The sequence below is a fragment of the Podarcis liolepis genome (assembly GCF_965112155.1).
Source record: "Podarcis liolepis genome assembly, chromosome: 16".
In the NCBI taxonomy this organism is placed as follows: Eukaryota; Metazoa; Chordata; class Lepidosauria; order Squamata; family Lacertidae; genus Podarcis; species Podarcis liolepis.
This window is the reverse complement of record NC_139567.1, coordinates 42,829,409-42,855,102: the sequence shown is the minus strand read 5'-3', so window position 1 is coordinate 42,855,102 and position 25,694 is coordinate 42,829,409. Positions and strand designations below refer to the sequence as shown.

Here is a 25,694-nt window from a genome sequence, read left to right as displayed (position 1 = left end):
ACTCATGCTGGTAGCTTTGAGAACACTGTCCCACCATCTCGTCCTCTGTCGTCCCCTTCTCCTTGTGCCCTCCATCTTTCCCAACATCAGGGTCTTTTCCAGGGAGTCTTCTCTTCTCACGAGGTGGCCAAAGTATTGGAGCCTCAACTTCAGGATCTGTCCTTCCAGTGAGCACTCAGGGCTGATTTCCTTCAGAATGGAGAGGTTTGATCTTCTTGCAGTCCATGGGACTCTCAAGAGTCTCCTCCAGCACCAGAATTCAAAAGCATCAATTCTTTGGCGATCAGCCTTCTTGATGGTCCAGCTCTCACTTCCATACATCACTACTGGGAAAACCAGAGCTTTTACTATATAGACCTTTGTCGGCAAGGTGATGTCTCTGCTTTTTAAGATGCTGTCTAGGTTTGTCATTGCTTTTCTCCCAAGAAGCAGGCATCTTTTAATTTTGTGGCTGCTGTCACCATCTGCAGTGATCACGGAGCCCAAGAAAGTAAAATCTCTCACTGCCTCCATTTCCCCCCCTTTTATTTGCCAGGAGGTGATGGGACCAGTGGCCATGATCTTCGTTTTTTTGATGTTGAGCTTCAAACCATATTTTGCGCTCTCCTCTTTCACCCTCATATATATGTAAAGACAGAGCCCTTTGACTTGGCTGTGGTTGAACTGTGGCCTGCTTTTCAAAGCTAAGAGTCGCAACATTTGCTTCTTCTACTTTCCCCTCTGGGCCTGCAAGTGGCCCCCAGAAGACTGTCTGCAGGACAATGCGGCCCTTGAGACAATGGGCTTTGCAGCCCTAATCCCACCCTTCCCCATTGCTGCAAGCCAGGAGATGGCATGCGGTGCTGTGGGGTGGGAGAGGACTGCCCCAGTTTCCAGCCTCCGTTTCAGGACAGCCGCTTCACTCACAAAGCCAAGGAGACCTCTGGTGTTGGCATTAGCATTCTGGTCCTGCTTCTGACTTTGCTTTCTCCGTTCTGTCGCCTCGGGCTGCCTTTCGGGTGCGTGTGTGCGGGGGGAGTCAGAGGACAGAGCGAGGCTGGATTGATGGCAGGCGCTTGGCATTCCCAGCGTGGCAAGGAGGGCAGAGGAAGTGAGGTGGGAAGGGTCTAGGCGAGGGCACCTCAAAGGCCACCTCCATCTATCATGCGCTCTTTCTAAGAATTGCAAGCCCTTTTTTTAAGGTGCCAGCAGTCCTTTTTTCTGGTAAGGAACAGAAAAGGAAGTTCCTCTTACTCAAATTGTATTAGCCTTGGTGAAGACTTGACATTTTTATCCCCCAAAAAGTTTTTGATTGAGTTTCCACTGAAATGAGGCTGCCTATTAATGTTTTAATGTGTTTTAATCTTGTTTTTTTAAGCAGTATTTCAATCAATTGTTTTTATATTTGGTGTTAGCTATCCTGAGCCCGGTCTCGGCTGGGGAGGGTGGGGTATAAATAAAATTTATTATTATTATTATTATTATTATTATTATTATTATTATTAGTGCCGTGGCGCAGAATGGCTGCAGTAAAACAAGGCAATGGCGTTGCGTACGGGCGAGGCCATCGCGCACAAAGCACTTGGCGTCAGTGTTTTCGAGCTCCTTGAGTAGAGTGCCACTGAGCATGTTAAGAGTGCACGTGTTTGGGACCGAGGGAGCTGTAGAACTCGCTAGGGAGCACAGTGATGGCCACCAATCTAGACGGCTTTCGAAAAGGATTGGGCCAATTCAGGGAGGAGAAGGCAATCGGTGGCTAGCTCAGCCACCCAGGATGTGGGTTTAAGCCCCAGGTTGGGTAAATGATTCCTGCATTTCAGCGGGTTGGACTAGATGACCCTCGGGGTCCCTTCCAACACTACAATTCTACAATACTTCACGGTGGCTATGCTCTGTCTTCACGGTCAGAGGCAGCAGTGCTTCTGAATTCCTGTTGCTGGAAACCCCTGGAGAGGAGAGCGGTCTTGTGTTCGAATTCTGCTTGCGGGTTTCCCACAGGCCACTGTGAGAACAGAAGGATGGACTGGGTGGGCCATTGGCCTGATCCTGATCATCTTCTTATGTTCTTGTAGGGCTTTGTACGCAGCAGGCATTTTAAACCACGGCTGAGGTTCCCTCCCAGCTAAGCAGTCTTGGTCTCATTTGCCATTTCTGTCATCTGACACTCCACCCCCCCCAACCAAAATAAAATAAAGAATTGCAGAGTTCAGGTACAAGCACTCCCCAGTGCCAGGCTACTGAAAGGGCGGGGGTCACGCAGGGCCGGATCAACAAACCACCTCTTCATATTAACATGTAATGCAAAGAGCTGAGTTCGAAAGCAGTGGGGAACCATGAGACGCCTCCGTTTTCACTGCTCAGCTGAAGTTTTAAAATGACTTCTGAACGGCAGGGGGAAAAGAAAGATTAGGCGAGGTTCCCTTAACAGGTCCTGGCATTAACCTCACTGCTTGCAAACCGAGATCGAGAAAGCACTCTTGCAAGCTAGTTATTTTTTTTTGGGGGGGGGAATCAAATAGTCCAATGGGAAATAAATGTTGGGGGGGATTCCCCACGTAGAAAGGGGCTGGATGGAATGAAAAAGGATTTCAGGGGTTCAGAGAGTCAAAAAATGGGCCATCTGTCTTGGTGTTGCCTATCTCACTGGCAGCGATTCTCTGGGGCTTCGGACAGGAGTCTTTCCCCCACAGCCCTGCCTGGAAATGTCTTTGGTAATTGAAGCTACACAAAGCAGTTGCTCTGTCCTTGGGTTGAGACCTGACCCCCGAATTAAACCAAGATTCCACTCCTCTTGGTTCGGAATTAAAGGCTGTTCTTAAACAGGAACATGCTGAGAAAGGCAGTGACTGGCTCCCCAAGTCACAGAAGCGTCAAGGCTGAACGGGGATTCGAACCCTGGTCTCTCCCAAGGCCTAGTCTAATGCTCTATAACCCTTTCACCATGACTGGACTTCGTGTGGGGCTGGGGAGCTGAGAGCTACATCCTGTTCTGGCCCCTGAGAACAGATGCCTGGGTACCACATCCCTTAATTGCTTCGGTGAGCGTATTCATTCGGTGAGGTCCAGCGCCGAGGGCCTTCTGGCAGTTCCTTCGCTGCAAGAAGCCAAGTTACAGGGAACCAGGCAGAGGGCCTTCTCGGTGGTGGCGCCCACCCTGTGGAACGCCCTCCCACCAGATGTCAAAGAGAACAACAACTACCAGACTTTTAGAAGACATCTGAAGGCAGCCCTCTTTAGGGAAGCTTTTAATGTTTAATAGGTTATTGTATTTTAGTGTTTTGTTGGAAGCCGCCCAGAGTGGCTGGGGAAACCCAGCCAGATGGGTGAGGTAGAAATAAATTATTATTATTATTATTATTTTCTCACCCAAGCCCTGTTGGTGGATCAAGCAGAAAGACCAACCCACCTCGGTAGATCTGGCAGGCCTGAAAGCTCCTCATTCCATTACCTCAGCCGGCGGGAGTATTATCTAACCACTCTGGGTGGAAAGGGAGAGGGGGACATCTTCTTCCTGCCCACCTGCCTCACCCCAGGAATTGGGGAGGGACCCTCCTTGCTTTCCCTCTTAGCGCCCCACCCCACCCCTTTCGCCACAAAGGCTGATTAGGGTGCATCGTCCCACCCTCATCCGTGTGGGGGCACCTGAGTGGATTTACAGCTGCAGGAATTGCATCACCGTGGGATGCAGTAGGAGGCGGTTGTCATGGCGACGGCACAGGCCTCAAGCTGCTAGCAAAGGAGCGAAGGAGCGTTGCGTGGGATCGGGATGGGGAGGCGGGCGCTAAAGCAGAAGGGCAGGGGGAGTGGGGTTTTTTTGGGGGTGGGGGGGTTTCACAGCAGAGCCTAGGAGATGATCCTGGCAACAGACTGCACTTGAATGGGAGCTTTAAGGCAGGGATAGGCAACCGAACGGCCTCTAGATGTTTCGAACTACAGTTCCCATCCTCACGGCCTTGTTTGCTGCTGGGAGTTGTAGTCTGGCAACATCTCAAAGGCGCCAGGTGGGCAAAGGCTGCTCTGGGGGGAGGCCGTGGTCCCCCAGGTGTTGTTAGATTCCCATCTCACTAAAGCGTTTGACTGTTAATCTCAGAGTTGTGGGTTCAAGTGCCACGTTGGGCAAAAGATTCCAGGGTTGGAAGAGATGACCCTTGGGATCGCTTCTAAGTCTACAATTCTGTGATTCCTTCTCCACCAACAGCCAGCGTGATGAGAGGCATAGCCCAGCAAAGTCTGGCAAGCACCCAGTTTGCTCCCCCTGTTTATAAGGAGAAAGCCTTGTTTGAAAGAGCAAACGCACATAAAAATTAAAGTTTGCAGCCAGGCGGAAATAAAGGTCAAATGATGAAGTGCGGCTGCTCTTGCTAAATTTATGCCCTTCTATAACGCTACCGGAACCCCGTCAGCTTAGAGATAATTGAAAAGATATCTGCCCCAGTGCTGAAACACTGAAACGGTGACTGCAAAGTAATAATAACAATAATTAATAATAAAGAGAATACTGATAGGGGTGATGTTGTTGTCGTCGTCACTGGTCTCCTTTTGAAAAGAGGCAGCCAAAAATGTTCCTCTTTCTCTTGGGGATTTTTGTTTTGTGGCCCCTTAATTGTTTTCTGGGAAGAAGGGAACTGCTGTAGGTGGGGGGGGATGTTATTTCCAGTTTATTTCTTTCCCCGCTGTGACACCTTCATTGTTCAGCCCTGGGGAAGAGGATTTGGGATGCAAACCTCAACCCTCAAATTTCCCTAGGACGGAGACAAAGAGAGCACAGTTCGACACCGACACATTTGCATGTTGCTCCGTGACTCTCCCAGAATGTTGCAAGTTCTCTGGAACTTGGAAATGTGCAGAAGCATCACTAAACTCTCATATTACAACCCCAGTAAACTGGGTCAATTGGTATGTTACCTGGAGAGTCACCCGCATCTTCTGGCATGGGCAAGAGTATCAGAAGAGTGGATGAGGCCAGTGCTCCATCTAGTCCTGCGTCCCGCTCTCACAGAATCATGAGGACTAATAACTTGCCTCTTGAAAACAAAAGCGAGATTCTCTGAAAGCTGAATTCTGCGTCTAGTGTCAAAGGCAAGAATCCAAGAAGAGCCTGGTGGATCAGGCCAGTGGCTGATCTAGACCAACACCCTCTTCTCATATTTGGCCTGAGAGACGGTGACCGGTCCCATTCTCACCCAGAAAGCTTTGCAGCTGGGGCAGGATCTGAACCCTGGATCTTAACGTCTGGCACCCTTAACTACTACACCAACCTGGTGCCCTCCAGATGTTTGAAACTACGACTCCCACAATTCATCTTGCGAAATGCCCTGAGGTTGAAGGATGGTATAATAATAATAATAATAATAATAATAATAATAATAATAATAATAATAATAATATCGGAACTGCTTCCACGACAAAGCTGTTTGAGGTGACTTCTGGCAATGCAAAAACCTGGACCTGCATTCACACATTCAGGCCATCCCTTCTGCCTCCCCCAACCCCCATGAATTTCAGAGGCAGGATAAATTATGCAGTGCAACTCAACGTGTTGCATTGGGCCCGACTGATGTGAGGTGGAGATGTTGCTTGTGGGGTGTTTTGTTTTGAACCATCCGTTTTGCAGAATGGGGGTGGGTTTTCTCCTTCACCCCCAAGCACACAGGAACCCAATCCTATTTCTAATGTGATTGGGGGGTGGGGGTGACCCCTAGTCTCCCTCCCTTCCTATAACGCAGCCACCTTCTCGAAAGAAGCGCCCCAGTCCTGGCCTGGCCTTGCCACAGCAAATTGGCACAAAGCACCAGGGCTTCAAGGCGGCGGATTCAAGGACGCGTGGTTAATTGTGCAAAAGTGGGGAAGTGTGTCAGGCTGTTGGGGGGGGGAGTGAGCAGGGGCCGCACGCCTGACTGAGTACAGAGTGGGTGGCTGGGATGCTCCAGGAGGTAATAATGCGCTAATGTGAGAGGAAGGAGTTGGCGCCTCTGGGGAGGGGGAGAGGCGGGGGGGGCAGTTGGCACCCGCCCACTTTCTTGTCTTCTCACATCTGCATTGTGTTCATCTGGGTGCCTTATTTTTGTAGAGCAGGGTCTGGGCACAGACTCTCTGTGCATAATACAGTGGTACCTCGGGTTAAGAACTTAATTCGTTCTGGAGGTCTGTTCTTAATCTGAAACTGTTCTTAACCTGAGGTACCACTTTAACTAATGGGGCCTCTCGCTGCTGCCGTGCAATTTCTGTTCTCATCCTGAAGCAAAGTTCTTAACCCGAGGTACTATTTCTGGGTTAGCAGAGTCTATAACCTGAAGCATCTGTAACCTGAGGTACCACTGTAGTAGTAGTAGTAGTAGTAGTAGTAGTAGTAGTAATTTATTTCTACCCTGCCCATCCGGCTGGGTCTCCCCAGCCACTCTGGGCAGCTTCCAACAGAAGGTTAAAAATGCATTAAAACACGAGTTATTAAAAATTTCCCTAAACAGAGCTGCCTTCAGATGTCTTCTAAAAGTCAGATAGTTGTTTATTTCCTTGACATCTGATGGGAGGGCATTCCACAGGGCAGGCGCCACCACCGAGAAGGCCCTCTGCCTGGTTCCCTGTAACTTCTCGCAGTGAGGGAACCACCAGAAGGCCCTCGGCGGTGGACCTCAGTGTCCGGGCAGAATGATGGAGGTGGAGACGCTCCTTCGGGGATACTGGACCGAGGCCGTTTTGGGCTTTCAAGGTCAGCACCAGCACTTTGAATTGTGCTCAGAAATGCACAAGAGTCCATGCCTTGCAGGAAGCCCCAATTTCCTTTCCTAGAGACGTCCATTGACCGTGGGATGGGGCATAGCTCAGTTGCCTCTGCCTGGCTGCAGTCTGGAGTGAGACCCACCAGGGCAGGCCTTGCCCAACTGGCATTGGCCCCCTTTGATAGCCGAACCATGGGGGGCTGGCAGGTGTAGGAGGAGGCATCTGGGGGGCTGGCAGGAGGTGTCGGCAAGAACATCAGCAGCAAGTTGGTGAGGCAGGGCCTGGCCAGAGAAGGGTCCCTGTTTTGGCCCCTAGTGATGGCAGGCTTTCTTATTGTTTAGTCGTTGAGTCGTGTCCGCCTCTTTGTGACCCCCTGGACCAGAGCACGCCAGGCACTCCTGTCTTCCACTGCCTCCCGCAGTTTGGTCAAACTCATGTTTGTAGCTTCGAGAACACTGTCCCACCATCTTGTCCTCTGTCGTCCCCTTCTCCTTGCGCCCTCCATCTTTCCCAACATCAGGGTCTTTTCCAAGGAGTCTTCTCTTCTCAGGAGGTGGCCAAAGTATTGGAGACTCAGCTTCAGGATCTGTCCTTCCAGTGAGCACTCAGGGCTGATTTCCTTCAGAATGGAGAGGTTTGATCTTCTTGCAGTCCATGGGACTCTCCAGAGTCTCCTCCAGCACCAGAATTCAAAAGCATCCATTCTTCGGAGATCAGCCTTCTTTATGGTCCAGCTCTCACTTCCATACATCACTACTGGGAAAACCAGAGCTTTAACTATACGGACCTTTGTTGGCAAGGAGATGTCTCTGCTTTTTAAGATGCTGTCTAGGTTTGTCATTGTCGTTGCTTTTCTCCCAGGCTAGCGGCTGCCCAGGAAAAGTGAGGGGCTAGGGGAAGTGACATCAGAACCCCGCCCACCGATGCTTATAAAAGGGGGAAGGGGCTTTAATAGCCAGGTGACAATTCAGGTGTGAGAGGTTTACAGAGGGGCTCAGAATACAGGCCACCCCACCTTGACACTCCAAGGCACCGTATGTTTAAGTGAAATTGCGTATATTTGAAACATGGTTGGGAAATCCTGCAAACACCCCGTTCTGCCCCTTTTTGTGATGTTTTCGGGACTCTTCACTTCTGGGATTGGTGCGATGTGCACATGTAGAGTCATACACATATTGAATACACATAAATGGGGGTTCCCTGTATGGTTATGATTTTCTTAATAAATGTATTAGTCCTCGACTTACAACAAATTTCAGTATTATTATTATTATTCAACTTACTAGTCACTTCTTTTTTTAACAGAAGTAACTCAAGCCAATTTATGACAAATCAAGAGAGAGAGATAATTTATTACGGCCAGAGACCAGCTTATAAAACACACTTGGGGGTACAATCCCAGAAGGAAAACAAACATTTAAAACAATGTACAACAATAAATTTAAAATTTATAAATGCAATAAGCGAAAATACACTTAAAACTTTAAGACAGAATCTGGTGACAAATCAATGACAACATCCGGGCAGTAGTGCTGCGCCACCGTGGCGGTTAGAGTGTCAGACTAGGATCTGGGAGAGACATGAGTTCGAATCCCCTCTTGGGCATAAAGCTCACTGGATATGTGACCTTGGGCCACAGGGCCTGCCTCTCAGCCTCTATCCTTACCTCACAGGGTTGTTGTGAGGGATTAAATGCGGAATGGGAGAACGATGTACAGTGGTACCTCAGGTTAAGTACTTCCATTCGTTCCGGAGGTCCGTTCTTAACCTGAAGCACCACTTTAGCTAATGGGGCCTCCACTGCGCCACCGTTACGCAATTTCTGTTCTCATCCTGAAGCAAAGTTCTTAACCCGAGGTACTATTTCTGGGTTAGCAGAGTGTGTAACCTGAAGCGTATGTAACCTGAGGTACCACTGTACGCCGCCTCAAGCTCCTTCGTGAAAAAAGCGGGATAGAAATGCAATAAGTAAATGAATGAATGAAAACAATTACAACTTGCTGCCATCTTGGCCCAGAGCTCTCCGTCAGACTTTGAGTGACCGGCCCTCTCTCTCTGGTCCTGTTGACAGATTTCAACTATGGCATGGAGGATTATGACGCTGAGGGGAACGAGGAGCCCAAGGCCCCCCCTGGGGGCTCGGAGACCATGCCCTACATCGACGAGTCGCCCACCATGTCTCCTCAGCTCAGCGCCCGCGGCCAAGAGGGCGGGAACGGCGGAGACGGGTGCGAGAGCCTCTCACCAACCCCAGCGGATGGACTGGGGACTGTGGTAAGTGGTTGGGGGTCCGGCCAAAAATGCCATCCCCCCCCTTTGTTGTTGCTGTTGGTGATGGTTTATTATGCGTTGCTATGATAGCGTATGGCGTTTGAAGTGCTTCACATTTACCGAGTCAGGCTGCTTGCCCACCTACCTCAGTATTGTCTGCACTGACCGGCAGCAGCTGTCCAGGGTTCCAGGCAGGGAGTAATTTTCCAGCCCTGCTGGAAGAGGAGTTCCATAGATTTAACTATGTTCTTTGTGAAGAGGTCATTTCTGTGGGACAGATTGTAGAGGTGGGGGGGGGGCAGACATGATGGGTGACCACCCCCTTTTTGCTGTTTAAATTTGAGCATGGGAGAAGCAGGCCCATCTTTAAAACCTAATTTTGTTTTATTTATTTAATGTGTCTAATTCAGCAATTCTCTCGTGCTGGAGCGGGTTGTGGGACATTTGCGTTTTTAAAACCCAAGAGCTGATAAGGTATTGCGGAAGTGTAAAGGACTTTGCAAAGTTGCTTTGCATGTTGTGAAAGGCAGGCGAGGTGGAAATATGATCTTAAACCTTATTACGGAAAGGCACCAGAGCCACGTTTGCAGGGTGCTATTGGCCAGCGCCTGGGAAGCCTCTCCTCCTAGACCCACCTGATACGGAAGGGGGGGCATGTCTTTTTCACCTCCTTCTTCGCTACAATATATCCATTTATTTCCAGTTGTCAATGTCAAAAGGGACTAAAATCTATAAAATTCATAGAAAATCAACATGCCAATTTGCTCAATTTCTCTAGGACCCCATGACACCTCCCCTGTCCTCCATAATCCCTCAACCCATATCCTGTCGAATCACTCTGCCAGACCATGCATACATTGACCACTGTCTTCTCAGGATGTGCTTATCTGCGCATATCTCCAGCTCTCTGCATATTCCCCCCCCCCTCGTCCAGCTCTCTGCATATTCCCCCCTCCCTCCTCCATATCTCCAGCTCTGCATATTCCCCCCTCCCTCCTCCATATGTTAATCCGGTGTAACCCAACCCCTTCCTAATGTATTCATGATGTAACTGGGATGTATTTTGCACTGTATTCTGGGATATGGAGGAAAATTTCAAAAGTTCATGTCACCCCTTTCTCGGGGTTCAATCTCGCCTTGAACCTGTTGCGCAATAAACTTGGATCTTCTGCAGTTTGCTCCTGTCTCCGGCTGAGCTCATTTTCCTCCGCAGGGACCCGCGGACCTAGTCCGACGAGCTGGGTGGCAGAGCAGCCTTGCACCCAGATTTTAGCCGTAACACACCCAAGGGTGTGCGGTTACCATAAGCAGTTTGATGCCCTCTCAACAGCTTCAATCTGTTACAGATGCCACAAAATATCTGTTTGCATTTGTAAGAACTCCAGCTGCCCTTTGGAACTCCCTGCCTATTGACACCAGGCGGGAAACTTTACTGTCCTCTTTTCTGTCCCTGATTAAAACCTTTCTGTTTCGGCAAGCCTACCCAGTTATCTGGAATGTAGCACCTTTTAATTTGTTTTTCATTTATTGCTTATTTTAATTTTTTGAATGTTTTAAACGATTGTGCTTAATTGTTTTCATCGCATTGCAGGGGGTTGGACTAGATGACCCCAGGTCCCTTCCGACTCGATCTGTTGTTTTAATATTTTATCTTTTTTTGTAAACTGCTTTGAGATTTTGTTTCGCATTTTTGCAATCCAGAAGTGTATGGATTTTATGAAACGTGTCTGAAGGCTGTGGTACGAGGGGACCCCCTTGGTCTTGAGCGCTTGCGGTTTCCTCTTCTTCAACTGGCCCTGAGGCCTTGGGAAGAAGGCCTCTTTCGCGGCCTGCTACCTGGGAAGGCAAAGAAGGGCCAGAGCTCAGCATCAGAGCACCTGATCTGCATGCAGAAGGTCCCAGGTTCGATTCCCGGTATCTCCTGGTGGGGCTGTGGACGTAGCTGCCCGTCCGTGTGGGCAATAATAGTGAGCTGGGTGGACTCAGGTTCTCATTCAGTATAAAGCAGCTTCTCTTTAAATCAGTCCTTATTACAGAAGCGTGAGGAGCAGAATTTCCCCGCCTGAAATCCCGTACAGCTGCTGCCAGTTAGTGTAAGCAATACTGAGGTAGATGGTATAAGGCAGCTTCCTAGACCTGGAAATCACTTTCTGCCAGGTCTTCATTTTAAAATCTCAGGTTAGGAGGGCACCAGCTTCCTGTGATCTGGGCTCCTTGCCCCACCTGGTGGCCATAATGAGCTACCACACTTCTTTTTCCTTTTCTTTTTTTAAGGTTTCTGATTAGAAAAAACGACACCTGTCCCCCATATATTGTACCTGATTTAAGAATCAAAATTCAGTATGGTGGGTGTTTGGGTGTGGGTGGGTGTGTTGCAGCGCCAGGGTTTTTGCTGTGGGGAGCATGCAGAAGAAAAGCCCTGCAACCCACATGGAAAATAGCTTGCCTTTGTTGAGGCTGAGGCCCCATAGCTGAGGGGATTTGCAAGCCTTAAAACCCACAAATCCTCCCATTCCCTTGCAGTTAACTCTTAACCTTCCACGTTGTCCTGGGTGGAAAGTGTGTCTGTCTTTGAGGCCCCCGTCACGACCGTCACCTACTCCTTCATATTCCCTGCGCTGGCTCCTTCTCCCAGTTTTGTCTTGGCTTCAAGTCTCTAGTCCTCATTGTCCTTTTTTAAAAAAAGGCTCTCTACTACTTATCCCTGACTGTGCTCTCTCTTCTCCCTCCACTACCCAGCTTTGCCTCTCCTGCCCCCGCCCCCCGATTCCCCACACAAATCCTTTCCTTAAGGGGCAGGTAAAACCGCACATTATGTTACATGTGGCTATTGTGTGATTTCAAGCATGTTTTAACCTGTTTTTAATTTATTGCTTTTTTATATATTTTAAAACTATTGTGGCTAATTGTTTTTGTTGCATTGGACTGGAGCAGGCATCCCCAACCTTCGGCCCTCCAGATGTTTTGGCCTACAACTCCCACGATCCCTAGCTAACAGGACCAGTGGTCAGGGATGATGGGAACTGTCATCCAAACATCAAGTTTCTAGCCCTTATGGATGTCAATAGATTCTAGAGAAAACCTAATGGGCCGGCAGAGGGACCGGAGGATCCTGCTGCTTCGCTGATGGCTCTGTTCAGGAAAATTACTACGAGGGAGGCAAAATAGTGTAGAAACACACAAACAGCCTGCTTGATCCACCTGTTGTATTTCACGTTAGTCCAAGCGCATTGCAAGAAAACGATAACACGGGTGCACTGCTAGTGCCGGTTTTCCTGTAAGTCTACTGTTTGATTGAAAAACGATAAAAATGCTTTTAAAATACAGTGGTGCCTTGCAAGACGAAATTAATTCGTTCCGCAAGTTTTTTCTTCTTGCGAGTTTTTCGTCTTGCGAAGCAGGGTTTCCCATAGGAATGCATTGAAAATCAATTAATGCGTTCCTATGGAAACCGCTTGCCAGGCTGGCAGTGCGGAGAAGGGCTTTTCTCCCCACCGCAAGCCTTCAGGACAGGTATGGGAACAGAGGGGAAGGGGCGCAGCGCTTCTCCTCTGTTCCCGGGGCCTGCGGTGGGAGGAGGGTTTTTCCTCCCCACCGCCAACATTCAGAACAGCATTCTGAATGTTGGCGGTGGGAAGGAAAACCCTCCTCCCACCGCAAGTCTTCAGGACAGCCATCCGAAGGCTGGCGCGGGGAGAAGGTCTCTCCGCCCCACCGCCAGCCTTCGGAGGAGGTCTGAGGACAGTGGGGAAGACGCGCTGCGCTTCCCCGCTGTCCCGGAGATTTCCCTATGGGCTTTCGTCTTGCGAAGGAAGCCCATAGGGAAATTCGTTTTGCGAAGTGCCTCCAAAACGGAAAACCCTTTCGTCTAGCGGGTTTTCCGTCTTGCGAGGCGTTCGTCTTGCGGGGCACCACTGTAAAATAAGCAGTGTGACTTCCATGTAACCAGGCAGAGAATGTCCTGCTGAACTGGCGCAGGGTGGGGACTTAGTGAGAGGTGTTTAGGCAGAATCACAACAACCCTGTGAGGTAGTTTTGGCTGAGAGGCAGTGAGTGGCCCAAGGTCACCCGGTGAAACCTTCATGGCAGGGTGGGGATTTGAACCCTTCCGTGCTTGCGTCCTGTCTTAAGCGGGGGGCTGACGGGGTGGGCTAGAGGACCTCTGAGGGGCTCCCCAACTCTGTGCTTCTAGGCGGCGGCTTGTTCTTCTTGCTTTTCTTTATTACGGTTTCCTCCAAAGCATGTGCCCTGTCCCCCCCCCCCGCTTCTCTTGCGACAACCCTGTGAGGTAGGACACAGGCTAGGTTGAGAGAAGCCGATTGTCGGGCAGAGAGTGAGCAGCTGAAGCTGAGTTTTCTCTCCCCCTTCCCAGCTCCATGTCCAGCACAAGGACATAAGAGGAGCGTGCTGGAGCAGGATCAGGCCAATCTTTTCCCTTCTGTGGTCTTCAGAAGCACTGCTGCCTCTGACTGTGGAGGCAGCGCATAGCCATCCAGGCTCGTAGTAGTAGTAATAATAATAATAATTAATAATAATAATTTATATCCCGCCCTCCCCAGCTGAAGCCAGGCTCAGAGCGGCTAACAACAGTAAAAGTAACACAGTTTACATAAAACCCCAATCAATTAATTAAAATACATTCTAAAATCAATTCATTCTGAAATCAATTCAGCATCAAATTAATATCCCTTTCCTCCTCTGTGAATTTGCCTCATCCTCTTTAAAAGCCATCCAGGTTGGCGACCATCGCTGTCTCCTGTGGGAGGGAGTTCCATAGGTTAACCACATGAAGGAGGTTCTCCTGTCTGTCCTGAACCCTCCAACATTCAGCTTAACTGGACGATTTCCTGGTGTTAGGAGCGATCCTCTCCGGTGCCACAATGGCTGGATTTTGGACTGCCATGGTGCAGAATTTAATCCCCCATGCTCAAACACTTATTATTATTATTATTATTATTAGTAGTAGTAGTAGTAGTAGTATTCACCCTTAGTTCCCAGAGGAGGTTACAACATTAAAACACAATATGAAAACCCATTTAGTAGCACAGTTTAATTTTGCACAAGATCACTGCTTCGTCAAGGTGAATTTGTGAATTTTTGCAGGGAGTGAAATTGCCCAGGAAGGAGTATATTTGCTCAGAGGCGGTGGGAAAAGAAGGCGGTTCTTCTCTCCCCCCTGACCAGCTCCCCAGAGCTGCAGAAAAAGCTGCGTATGCAAACTCTGTGGTCTGCGGCTTCCCCTTTTTCTTCCTTGTTGCAGATGAGAAGGCTTCTTTTTTCCCTTGCTGCCTCTGGGTCTCTACAGCTGTGTGCAATCCACTTCTCGCCCCTCTCTTCCCCCCTCTCACCTCTTCTTTCCCCCTCTCACCCATCCGCAGTCTTATTGTGGCTGAGCTCATTCCCAGAAAGTTATATGCACTTTTTGTCTTGGAGGAGAGAAACAGAGAGAGAGAAGATATATCTATATAGATATAGTTCCTCTGTGTTTGTTAGGAAACGTATATGCAGGCTTATGCATCAGACAGGACTCTTCACCTGGGCCAAAGAAACGTTCTGTGTGGCTCAGAAGCCTGCATAGGCAGAGCTGGAAATACATTTTTGTGACTCTCCTGAGCCAGTGGGATGCCAGTCCTTCTTGCAGCTTTAAAAATTATTTCAAGACCCCGAGACGTCCTGTGTCCCCTCCCCTTTCTTCCTTCTTTTTGCAGAAATATTTGTTTGTTGCTGTTTAGAGCAATAGTCTACCCTTCTCCTAAGGCCCTCAGGAGAGCCTAGGTCATTCTCTCCCACAAAAACTATCCTCACCAACAACCCTGCGAGGCAGTGAGCAGCCGGCCTGCAGTAACCCAACACACTTTGGGGCTGGGTGGAAATTCAAACCCAGGGCCTCTCTCACCCTAGTCTGGCACTTTAACCACTGAGACACGCTGACTCGCATTCCCCTAACACATGGATAGGCAAACTAAGGCCCGGGGGCTGGATCTGGCCCAATCGCCTTCTAAATCCAGCCCACGGACGGTCCAGGAATCAGCGTGTTTTTACATGAGTAGAATGTGTCCTTTTATTTAAAATGCATCCCTGGGTTATTTGTGGGGCATAGGAATTCGTTCATATTTTTTTTCAAAATATAGTCTGCCCCCCCGCAAGGTCTGAGGGGCAGTGGACCGGCCCCCTGCTGGAAAAGTTTGCTGACCCCTGCCCTAACACTTCACTACAGAAAGGACCTTTTCCGAACTCTTCATTAACCAATTATTACAATTCTTATACAGTGGTACCTCGGGTTAAGTACTTAATTCGTTCTGGAGGTCCGTACTTAACCTGAAACTGCTCTTAACCTGAAGCACCACTTTAGCTAATGGGGCCTCCTGCTGCTGCCGGGCCGCCGTTACGCAATTTCTGTTCTCATCCTGAAGCAAAGTTCTTAACCCGAGGTACTATTTCTGGGTTAGCGGAGTCTGTAACCTGAAGCGTATGTAACCTGAAGCATATGTAACCCGAGGTACCACTGTATTTATTTATTTATTCATACCCCCGTCTTTTACCCTGGGGGAACTCGAATGTTGTTGTCCCCCGCTCTGCACACAAACCTCGGGCCATCTTCACAACAGCCTTGCGAGGCGGGCTGTTGTCATCAGCCCCATCTTTTGGCTGAGGAAAAAACCGAGCCCCAGCCTAGGAAGCGTTGTGGCCGGGACACTTGCATTTCCTTCCTGAGAGGCCGTCCTGTGGTTGGGGACAGTAGTTTTTAGCTGCTTTTTAGCAGGTGATTTCTGCACCTGCTTCTTCCAAATGGGACTGCTGCAAGTTTGGGATCCATCTTTCCTTTTTTCCTCTTCCAACCACCCGGTGGCATTTGTGTCCTTGCTTTTTTCCTCCTCCAGGTTTTTTTTAAGGGGGTGCATTTAGCCTCCTCCTCCTCTTCTACCTCTCCGCCCTCCTGCACCACGGAAAAAAGCTGCTTCCTCAAAGAGTTCCTTCCCACGAACTTTCCCCATTTCTCTTGGCACCGGAGAGAGAGAGAGAAACAACCTCCTCCTTCGTCTTAAAAATATATACATATATCTCGTTTTGCCCGGCGTGGGTATCTCGGAGAGAGGGTCCTTTCCCCCACCTACCGAGGGCAGGCCAGCGGGCGAGGCTGGCGCTTCCTGTCTGCTGGACGAGTGCCAAGGCTGGGCAAGGACGGCGGAAAGAAAAGACCGAGAGACGGGAGCCATGCGTGCTGCCAGCCCAGGGAAGGGGTTAAGCTAAGCCTCCTGTTTCCTGGCTTCTCTTCTCCTCCTTTGCTTTTTTCCCACAGGAGTTGAGTTTCTTGGCTGCGGACTTTGCCTCTTCTGGAAAAAAGGGTGCGGGTTGCGTTTGGGGTGTGTGCCGTCCCGGGCTGCGGTGCCCGGGAATGGCTCTCTTCCTCGGAAGGAGGCCGTGCCAGGCGGCGATGCCAGGCCTGGCTGCCCCCCAGCTCCTCTGAGGGGGGCCGACTTCTTCCCAGAGCCCGGGGAGCCATGCAAGAAGAAGAGGAAGCCATTGGCTATCTCGATAAGGTCCTCGAAGAAGAGGAAGAGGAGAGGCCGGCTACCCCCAGCTCGCCGGCCTCGGAGAAGGTGGGCACGCAATTGGGGCGAGGTGGGCTCTTTGTGTCTGCCTAATCCTCCAGGACTGGCACGGGGGCTTCCAAAGGGGGCAGAAGGACCCAGTAGCCTGGCCACTGAAGGCTTAAGTTGGGCATTGCACTGGCATTGAGCCCATACTGGTGCAGCGGCTATAGAGTGCCAGGCTTGGGCCAGGGTTCGAATCCCCGCTCCGTCACGAAACCCGTGTCCGTTTGGGGCAACTTGCTGCTTCTGAGCCCAGCCTACATCGCAGGATTGGCGTGGGGACTAAGCGTGGGGGGGGGGGACTGCGTACGCCGCTTGGAGCTCCTTAAGAGATGACAGTTTGCTGTTCATGCAATAAATAAAATGGGGAGCGGGGCTTTTGCTGCGGGTTCAGCCCCTCACTCGATTCCCCAGAGGTGCCGCCAAGGGGTGGCTGATTTCAAGGTGTTGCAGGACGCCCTGCCTCTTCAATCCCACCTTGTTCTGTGATGGAGGGAATTGTAATAATAATAATAATAATAATAATAATAATAATAATAATAATAATAATAATAATACCTGTATATGGCCCAGAGGCACTCTTGTAGTTTGGAGCTCTGGGCTTTCCAGGGCTGTGGTTTACATCTAGATGTGATCGGGTGAGTGAAAATGCTGCCATAGTCTCTCTTTCTTGCTCCTCCTAGAGATAATTCCAGGGTTTCCCCAGGATTTGGGGGCCTCTTGGGAGCGAGATGTTGTTGGCGATTTGTGTGAGCTTAGCAACAAGGGCTTCCAGGTCTGTCTTTATCCCAGCCTGGTCCTCCCACCTCTGGAGGTAAAAGGGTTTAGGGTTTGCAGAAAGCTGGAGGTCAGCGGGGGCTGATAAGGCTGTTTGTTTGGGCTGGAGCCGATATATTTCTGTGCCTTGCTTTTTTCTCTTTCCCCCTCAACAGTTGCTGCCTAAAACTAACCCTCTCCATTTCTTTTTTTTTTTTTAATAATTTTTATTAATTTTCTAACCCTCTCCATTTCTAAATCCCCCTATGCTTTTGGAACAGCCCTGCTCAGATGCAAGGGCTTAATTTGAGCACGACGTTCAACTTTCTCCAAGAAAATAAATTATTTTCAGTGCCAAAGCCTCAGGCTTCTTTGGGTGGCTGGGGGAGTGTTGCGGCAACGATGGCTTGCCTCTGAGCATGGGCAGAGGGCCTTTCTTTTTGCTGTTGCTTCGTTGCTGAGTAATTGCAGGCCTCTCCTCCAGCTCCCCTTTTGGAGCTGGCAAGCTCAGCTTACAGGAAGTTTTGGTGCCAGGCACACAAATTAAGTCCTGGGAGCGGAGTGGAAGGTTTTTTTTTTATTTATTCTTTCCTGGGTTAGGAATGTGCCCTTTTTGTGTACAGCAGCTGAAAGCTCTTTTGACTTGTGTGTGTGCTTTCCGCTCCTCTGTGTTTGTGATGTGTGAGTCCAGCCCTGCCAGGCCCAGGCTGGCAGCCCATGGGGCGTTCAGGCTCTTTGCGTTGTGCTATTGGCTGGGGGAAAGGGTTTGGATCCGTGGGGCGCCTGCGGCACTGAGTGGGAGGTTGGAAGGGGGCAAAACAGAGAGGGAGTCGAGCCCCAGCAGGCCCCATGTTGGAGCCGCCTGAGGACGGCGAGATCTTAAGTGGTTTTCCCTCCGAATGTAGACAAGTGACAACAAAGCTCTCCAACTGCTGGAAAGCAACAAGAAAAAAGGTGGTTTGTTTGTCAGGCTCTTTCGCATTTATATCCTTCCCTTCTTCCAAGGAGCTCAGTGGGGTTGATTCCTCTGCCTCTGTTCCTATTACTTATCCCAACAACCTTGCGAGGTGGGCCCACTGGGCATGTCGCCCGCCTGGAACATTGAAGAGCCTCTGCCGGTCAGTGTAGACCAGCAGTTCTCAACCTGTGGGTCCCCAGATGTTGTTGAACTACAACTCCCATCATCCCTAGCTTGCAAGGCCAGAGCTCAGGGATGATGGGAGTTGTAGTCCAACAACATCTGGGGACCCACAGATTGATGGTGTAGACCATGGGCAGGCAAACTAAGGCCTGGAGGCCGGATCCGGCCCAATCGCCTTCTAAATCCGGACCACGGATGGTCTGGGAATCAGCGTGTTTTTACATGAGTAGAATGTGTCCTTTTATTTAAAATGCATCTCTGGGTTATTTGTGAGGCATAGGAATTTTTTCATTCCCCCCCCCCCAAATATAGCCTGGCCCCCTACAAGGTCTGAGGGACAGTGGACTGGCCCCCTGCTGAAAAAGTTTGCTGATCCCTGGTGTAGACAGCACTGTGGCAGATGGTCTCGCGGTCCGATGTGGAGGCTTCCCCTGTTTAAATCAGCTGTTGATTCAGAACCATGAGGACCGGAGTCTTGTTTCATTTTTAGGGGCAGAGCTGCAGCTAGTGGCAAAGCCCCTGCCTTGCAAGCAGAAGACCCTGGGTCCAGTCCCCAGCTTCTCCAGGTAGGCCTGGGAATGTCCCCCGCCTGAATGCCCCCTGGAGAGCTGCTGCCAGTCAGTGTCGACAACCCTGAGCCTAGGTGGAACACTGGCTTTTGACTCCCCGTAGGGCCACTTCCGGCGCTCCTATGACCTGCCCTCATTTGTACCTGCTTTGTTTTCCCAAGCAACACCACCCAGCGATAACCGCTTGTTTGGTGGACGCATAAAGGCAGCCTCTGTAGTAATACGTCAGCTGGAGGGTTTACAGTGCAAATGAACCGCAATTAATGCAAAGCGAACCAAAACGAGCGTCTCTGCGAGGAGGCATTCGAAATGAGCTGTTCTGCCACCGGCATTTTAACCTGAGAGTGTCAGAGAAGCCCAGCCGCTGGATCAGGCCAGAAAGGGGTCCCATGCTGTCCAGCCTCCTGCATCTGCACAGATGCTGCAAAGGGAAGCCCCCCAGCGAGACCTGAATATGGGGCAGCAGTGACTCTCCTTGCCTCTGACTTCCAGTGAGTGGTATTCAGAAGCATCCTGCTTTCTAAAAAGGATATTTTAAAAGACTGTGAAAATAGAGAATGTTTTGGCTGGTTAGGTCCGTGATCCCCCAAAGTGGACATTACCACCCTTTAGGGGGTAGTGGATTTATTGTGGGGCAGGGGGCTCTGGAGGTGTAAAAGAAGGACTATAACTGAACCAAGGCCATCAATTTCAATGAATAAATTAAACTAAGTAGTTACGTATTTTTCGCTCTATAACACGCACCAGACCATAACACGCACGTAGCTTTTAGAGGAGGAAAACAAGAAAAAAAATAGTGGATTTTTGTGGTTCATGCTGTGGCCACAGACATGTGATCTGACAGTGTGTTTGGAGTAGCCCAATGCAAAATCCTGAGGATCCATGTGGATCCATGCTTTGTAACCACGGAGGAGGGAAGGAAGGGGAACCATGGATCCTCTGCTCACGACTGCAGCAGATCCCCCCCGCCACCCGCAGGCATTCGCTCCATAACACGCACAGACATTTCCCCTTACCTTCTAGGAGGAAAAAAGTGAGTGTTATGGTGCAAAAAATACGGTATTTGGAATCTGCCATTAATGTTTACCGTTGTGAATTTTATCATATTATTTGGATCGTGCAAGCCACAATTCTCTGGTTTAGAGGCTCCATATGCACTCAAGCGGTATATTGGTTAGTCTCAATAGCCTTTGGGGGCAAAGTCGGGGTAGACTTGGGAGTCGCGGGTGGGCGGCGCGCCAAATGTCACCCCCTCAGCGAAGACACCCGGGGTGTCCGCCCCCACTGCACCCCCCTTCCTCCGCCCCTGTGTCCTGGAGAGGTAGAGCCAAGAGGGTCCCCATTTCAAATTTCACCTCTGCCACAGGCTCCCTTGGCTGGCCTTAAAACACCTCCTTACCAAATTGGGGGGGGGGTGACCACACTGACATGCTCTTACGGGAGAATGATTGCGGAAAACATCTTTGAAATCTTTAGAAGGAAAACCCGCTAGGTAATGGAATAATGCAGAGGTTTTCAACCTCTTTGAGTCCACAGCACCTTTGACCAACTATATACCTACGGGACCGCCTCTCCTGGTATGCCCCGCGGAGGACCTTAAGGTCCACAAACGACAACACCTTGGAGGTCCCAAGTCGCAAGGTGGTCTCAACTAGGGCCAGGGCCTTTTCAGCACTGGCCCCAACATGGTGGAACACTGTCACAAGAGACTAGGGCCTTGACATCTTTCCGCAGGGTCTGCAAGACAGAGCTGTTCCGCCTGGCCTTTGGTTTGGACTCGGTCTGACCCTTATGTTTTCCCTCACTTCATGGTCTTGATCGGCTACTTTAAAATGAGGCTGCATTTTAAATTGGGTCCCCCCCCTATTACGTTTTTACTGTGATTTTATTCGTGTTAGCTGCCCTGAGCCCGGCTCTGGCCAGCAAGGGAGGGGTATAAATAATTTTTTTATTATTATTATATTGTTCTGCAGCACCCCTGCGAGGCACAGGAGCCCAGTTACGTCACCCTTTGCCTGCCAAGCCGGCCACCTCCAACCCCTTTCCGAACGCCATCCCTGGTAGAGTGATCCTTCAGCCTCCTCTCTCCCCTTCCTTGGGAGTCCTCTGGGCAGCCGCCGCCTCTGCCCCTGGTCTTTGAGCTGCCCCAAAGAGAGGTGCCCCTTCACACTGCCCCACAGGGGCCTGGGACTTGCCTGTCTGTTCCCAGCAGCAAGGGCTGGTGGACTGGCTAGCTGGGCTCACTCGTCTGCTTGCTTGCTTACTCTCAGGCTGCCTCAGCTCCTGGCCAGCCCCAGAGACACCATTTGCTGTGCAAGTCTTTGGGAGGCAGAGACATGAGAGGGCATTTGAGGAGGGAGGGAAGGGAAGAGAGACAGAGGCTAGTGTTGCATGCAGCACCCATAGCCGTCATTCACGGCACCCCAGGGTCCAGGGCCCCCTGGTTGAAAACCACTGAGTACCAAATTTGTACCTCTGATTGCCCCCATTCACCTGGCATTCCTTTCACAGGTTACGACAGGGTTCAGCAAAGTTTTTCAGCAGGGGGTCGGTCCACTGTCCCTCAGACCTTGGGGGCAGACGGCGGACTATATATTGGGGGGGGGGAATATGAACAAATTCCTATGCCCCACAAAGAACCCAGAGATGCATTTTAAAGAAAAGGACCCATTCTACTCATATAAAAACACACTGATTCCCAGACCGTCCGCAGGCCGGATTTAGAAGGCGATTGGGCTGGATCCGGCCCCCGGGCCTTAGTTTGCCTACCCATGGGTTAGGGGATGTTAATTGACTGATCTTGTTGATTCTACTTAGGTGGTTTTTAAAAATCTGGTCCAGTTGTCTTCCATTATCGTTATTTAATTGGTTTCAGGATAAATTGTTTGGCTGGTGCTGTTTTTTTAATCATGGTATAAACTGCTTCAAGCTCTGTGTATTTACTGTTGAAGACCGTGTGTGTGTGTGTGTGTGTGTGTGTGTGTGTGTGTGTTGGACTTATTGGATTTTAAAAATCTAATAAATAAATAAACAGCATTTCCCAGATCGTGTCGTGGACCGCAAGGTATATGTGCGAATCAGTCATTCAGGGGGGATTCAGGTTTACGTTGTCTTGAGGAAACGTCTCTGTGAGAGGCAAATTTCATTTCCTTTTAAAAATAGTATCTTGTCATTCATCCATGGGGGATGTTGAAAGCGGCCTGTGTGAATTGGGGCCCTTGGCGATCAACCCTCTGGGTTCTCTTCTTTTTTTGCTCTACAAGATATGGCAACATCTGTGGTCCCCCAGACATTGCCGGACTACAACTCCCATCATCCCCTGGTCTTTGGCTATGGTGGTTGCTGGGAGTTGGTGTATATCAATGTCTGGAGGACCACAATTTCCCCCCCCCCCCCCGCATCCTCAATTTAGACCTATGAAATGCAAATCTTAGCCCCCAGGTAAATGCAACATTCCCCATCTTAGCCAGGGTGCTGGGAACTTAGGAAGCCACCTTGCACTTAGTCAGAACATTGGTCTGTCCAGCTCAGTACTGGCCACACTAACTGGCAGCAGCTCTCTAAGGTTTCAGATGGGTGGGTGGGCGTCTTTCCTTCTACCTGGAGTTGCCAGTGGGGATTGAACTTGGAACATTCTGCATGCAAGGCAGGCGCTGTGTCACTGAGCCACTGGACTTCGTGTGTCGTTGCTTTGGTCCTTGGTGTCCTGTGTTCAAATCCTGCCTTGGTCACACAACTTGGGCAACCAGAGCCAGGTTGCTGCCTTTAAGACCAGCCTACCTGGCAGGGGGGGGTTGTGGAGTTGCAAGGGAATATAATTTTTTTAAAAACAATTGCACTCTCCAACTTGGGAGTGTGAGAAAATTCAGTCTCCGCATGCTCAGAGACACTTGCAATCATCACCATCATCTTTGGAGCTGGGTCTTGGTTCCGCTCGCCTTTTAACATGTGGCATCTTATTTCTTCTAGGGTGGACAAGATGCTGGGAAGGGGGTGGACATGCGGAGGCTGGTCCTAAAGGATTTCCTGGCCAGTGAGGAGATGTACATCAACCAGCTCGAAGCACTATTACTGGTGAGTACGCCCCATATCGCAAGGGGGCTGGACCAAATCCCTTCCAATTCTGTGATTCTGTGGTGAATAATAATAATAATAATAATAATAATAATAATAATAATAATAATTTCCCCAGCCACTCTGGGCAGCTTCCAACAAAATCTTAAAATACAGTAATGCCTCAAACATTAAAAGCTTCCCTAAACAGGGCTGCCTTCAGATGTCTTCTAAAAGTCTGGTAGTTGTTGTTCTCTTTGACATCTGGTGGGAGGGCGTTCCACAGGGCGGGTGCCACCACCGAGAAGGCCCTCTGCCTGGTTCCCTGTAACTTGGCTTCTCACAGTGAGGGAACCACCAGAAGGCCCTCAACGCTGGACTGCTGGTGAAGAGGAGGCCAATGGCTAGTTGGGCGAAGTGGGGTTGGGAATCAGAGAGGAGACGAGGACAGATCCTTCGCGGCCAGTGGAAAACACCAAAAGAGGCTGGCTGCTGACAGCCTAGGTAAAGAGGAATGTTTTCCCCCTGGTGCCTAAAGACATGTAATGATGGTGCCAGGTGAGCCTCTCTGGGGAGAGCATTGTGCAGTTGGGGAGCCACCACAGAAAAGGCCCCGTTCTTGTGTTGCCACCCTCCGTACCTCTCAAGGATGGACATAGAGAAGGGCTTCAGGTGACAAGCACAGAGTCCAGGCCAGTTCTTATGGGAATAGGTGGTCCTCAGTAGCTGTGTTATAGTTAGACAACAAACCAGCACGTCCTGAGCGCCGCCGCCGCCCTCTCCCCTCCCTTTAGCCCTTTCAGGCAGGGTGGTCATCGCTCAAGGGGATGGATGGAGGTTGTAGGCCAGCAATAATTGGAAGCCCAAAGTTTCCCTTCCCTGCTTGAAAAGGAAAGAGCCCGCTCCAAGATGGCCGCGTCACGCAGCTGCGAGTTCCGCATGTTTCTGGCTGGAGCAGACGTCCCGAGACAGCGGCCACGTCTTCCGCAGCCTCCTTTTGGTGGCCTCATCTCGAAAGTGTCCCTCTGAGGCCTATTTATAGCTTCCAGCTTCTTCCTGAGAGCCTGGCGTCCGAGTCACAGCAGCTCTGCCTTGCGCAACACCCGCGTGGGCCACGGGGAGCTTCCCCTTCCATATTCTGGCGCAATGGGGAAGCTCGCGAAGTACTTCTCGTGACATTTCAAAGGGCCGCTGTGCTCTGTGGGGAGCTGGTTTGTTTTTTAAAACGCCTGCGGAGGTGTTCAGGAAAGTCTGATAATATATATTTATTTATTTTTACTTTTTTAAATTAGTCACATTTGTACCCCATCTTTTCCTCCAGAGAGCTCAAGGTAGCGTACAGATGGTGTATGTGTTTTTTTTATCGTCTGTGGAACTGCTCATGGTTAACTCATGGTTTGTTAAACAAACCATGGTGTAAGCAAGCCACGGTTTAGTGCTACGTGTGGTGTTCGGAAGACTTACCGTATTTTTCGCTCTATAGGGCGCACTGGACCATAGGGCACACCTAGTTTTTTGGGGGGGAAATAAAGATTTTTTTTATTGCGGATAGCTGCCCGAAGCCTGGGGTGCGCAGCGCTGCGCTCCCCGGGCCTCGGGCTGCAGGCTGCAATCCGCAAGCCTTCAGAGACCGGCAGGAACTCCCGCTGCGCTCCGAAGGCTTGCGGATAGCTTCCTGAAGCCTGGAGAGCGAGAGGGGTTGGTGCGCACCGACCCCTCTCGCTCTCCAGGCTTCAGCGAAAGCCTGCATTCACTCCATAGGACGCACAAACATTTCCCCTTCATTTTTGGAGGGGGAAAAGTGCATCCTATAGAGCGAAAAATACGGTACTGCCTCTGAACATGGAGGCAGAGCGTAGGTTTGAAGCACCATGACTTGTTTTCTTTGCAAGGCTGGTTCACAAGAATGTGGGAGGGTCCCAGTGTTTAACTTTCTTTCTCTGATGCTTCCTCTTCCTCTGTGTCCGGCTCACTCCAGCCCATGAAGCCCCTCAAAGCAACAGCCACCACCTCCCAGCCTGTCCTCACGATCCAGCAGATCGAGACCATCTTCTACAAGATCCAGGACATCTACGAGATCCACAAGGAGTTCTACGACAGCCTTTGGCCCCAGGTCCAGAACTGGGACAGCAGTGTCGTGCTTGGCCACCTTTTCCAGAAGCTGGTGAGTTACCCTTTGGCTTTCTCTGGTCCTTGGCTTCCTGTGTGTCCACCGCCAGTCTTTTAGTTCTGTTGTGGAGGTGTCCTCAGTAGTTTTGGTCCGGATAAAACACATAAACTGTGGCTAGCACCAAACACATGAATCATGGCTAGCACCAGACACGTAAACCATGGCCGGCACCAAACTCATAAACCCTGGCTAGATCAATAATAATAATACAAGGTGTGACTGGAAAATTCAGTGAATGGTCACAGAAATTGGACAGCGATAAATATTTGAACATGCATACCTTACAGGCCTTCAAAGTAGGCCCCCTCTGATACAATGCACCGTTGACAACGTTCGTAGAACTGTTGGGAACTTCTGGGAAGTCCTATTTTCGTGCTGCTTTCAATTCCCTCGTCACAGCAGCTTGGAGGTGTGAAATGTTGGAAAATCTGTGCTCTTTC

At 50.1% G+C, this 25,694-nt stretch overlaps 1 protein-coding gene across 3 annotated transcripts in view; it reads left to right on the top strand.

The window, feature by feature from the left end:
* The window catches only part of ABR (ABR activator of RhoGEF and GTPase), a 119,396-nt gene that overhangs the window by 36,828 nt on the left and 56,874 nt on the right, over nucleotides 1–25,694 (top strand). For 2 of the 3 annotated variants that reach the window (XM_083479809.1, XM_083479810.1), the window contains exons 2-4: nucleotides 8,771–8,973; nucleotides 23,001–23,105; nucleotides 25,063–25,248. In XM_083479809.1, coding sequence (XP_083335935.1) covers nucleotides 8,771–8,973; nucleotides 23,001–23,105; nucleotides 25,063–25,248 — 494 coding nt within the window. Of the gene's footprint in view, nucleotides 1–8,770; nucleotides 8,974–15,937; nucleotides 16,572–23,000; nucleotides 23,106–25,062; nucleotides 25,249–25,694 lie in introns of those variants that run through there. The other variant, XM_083479811.1, reaches the window with a different exon arrangement.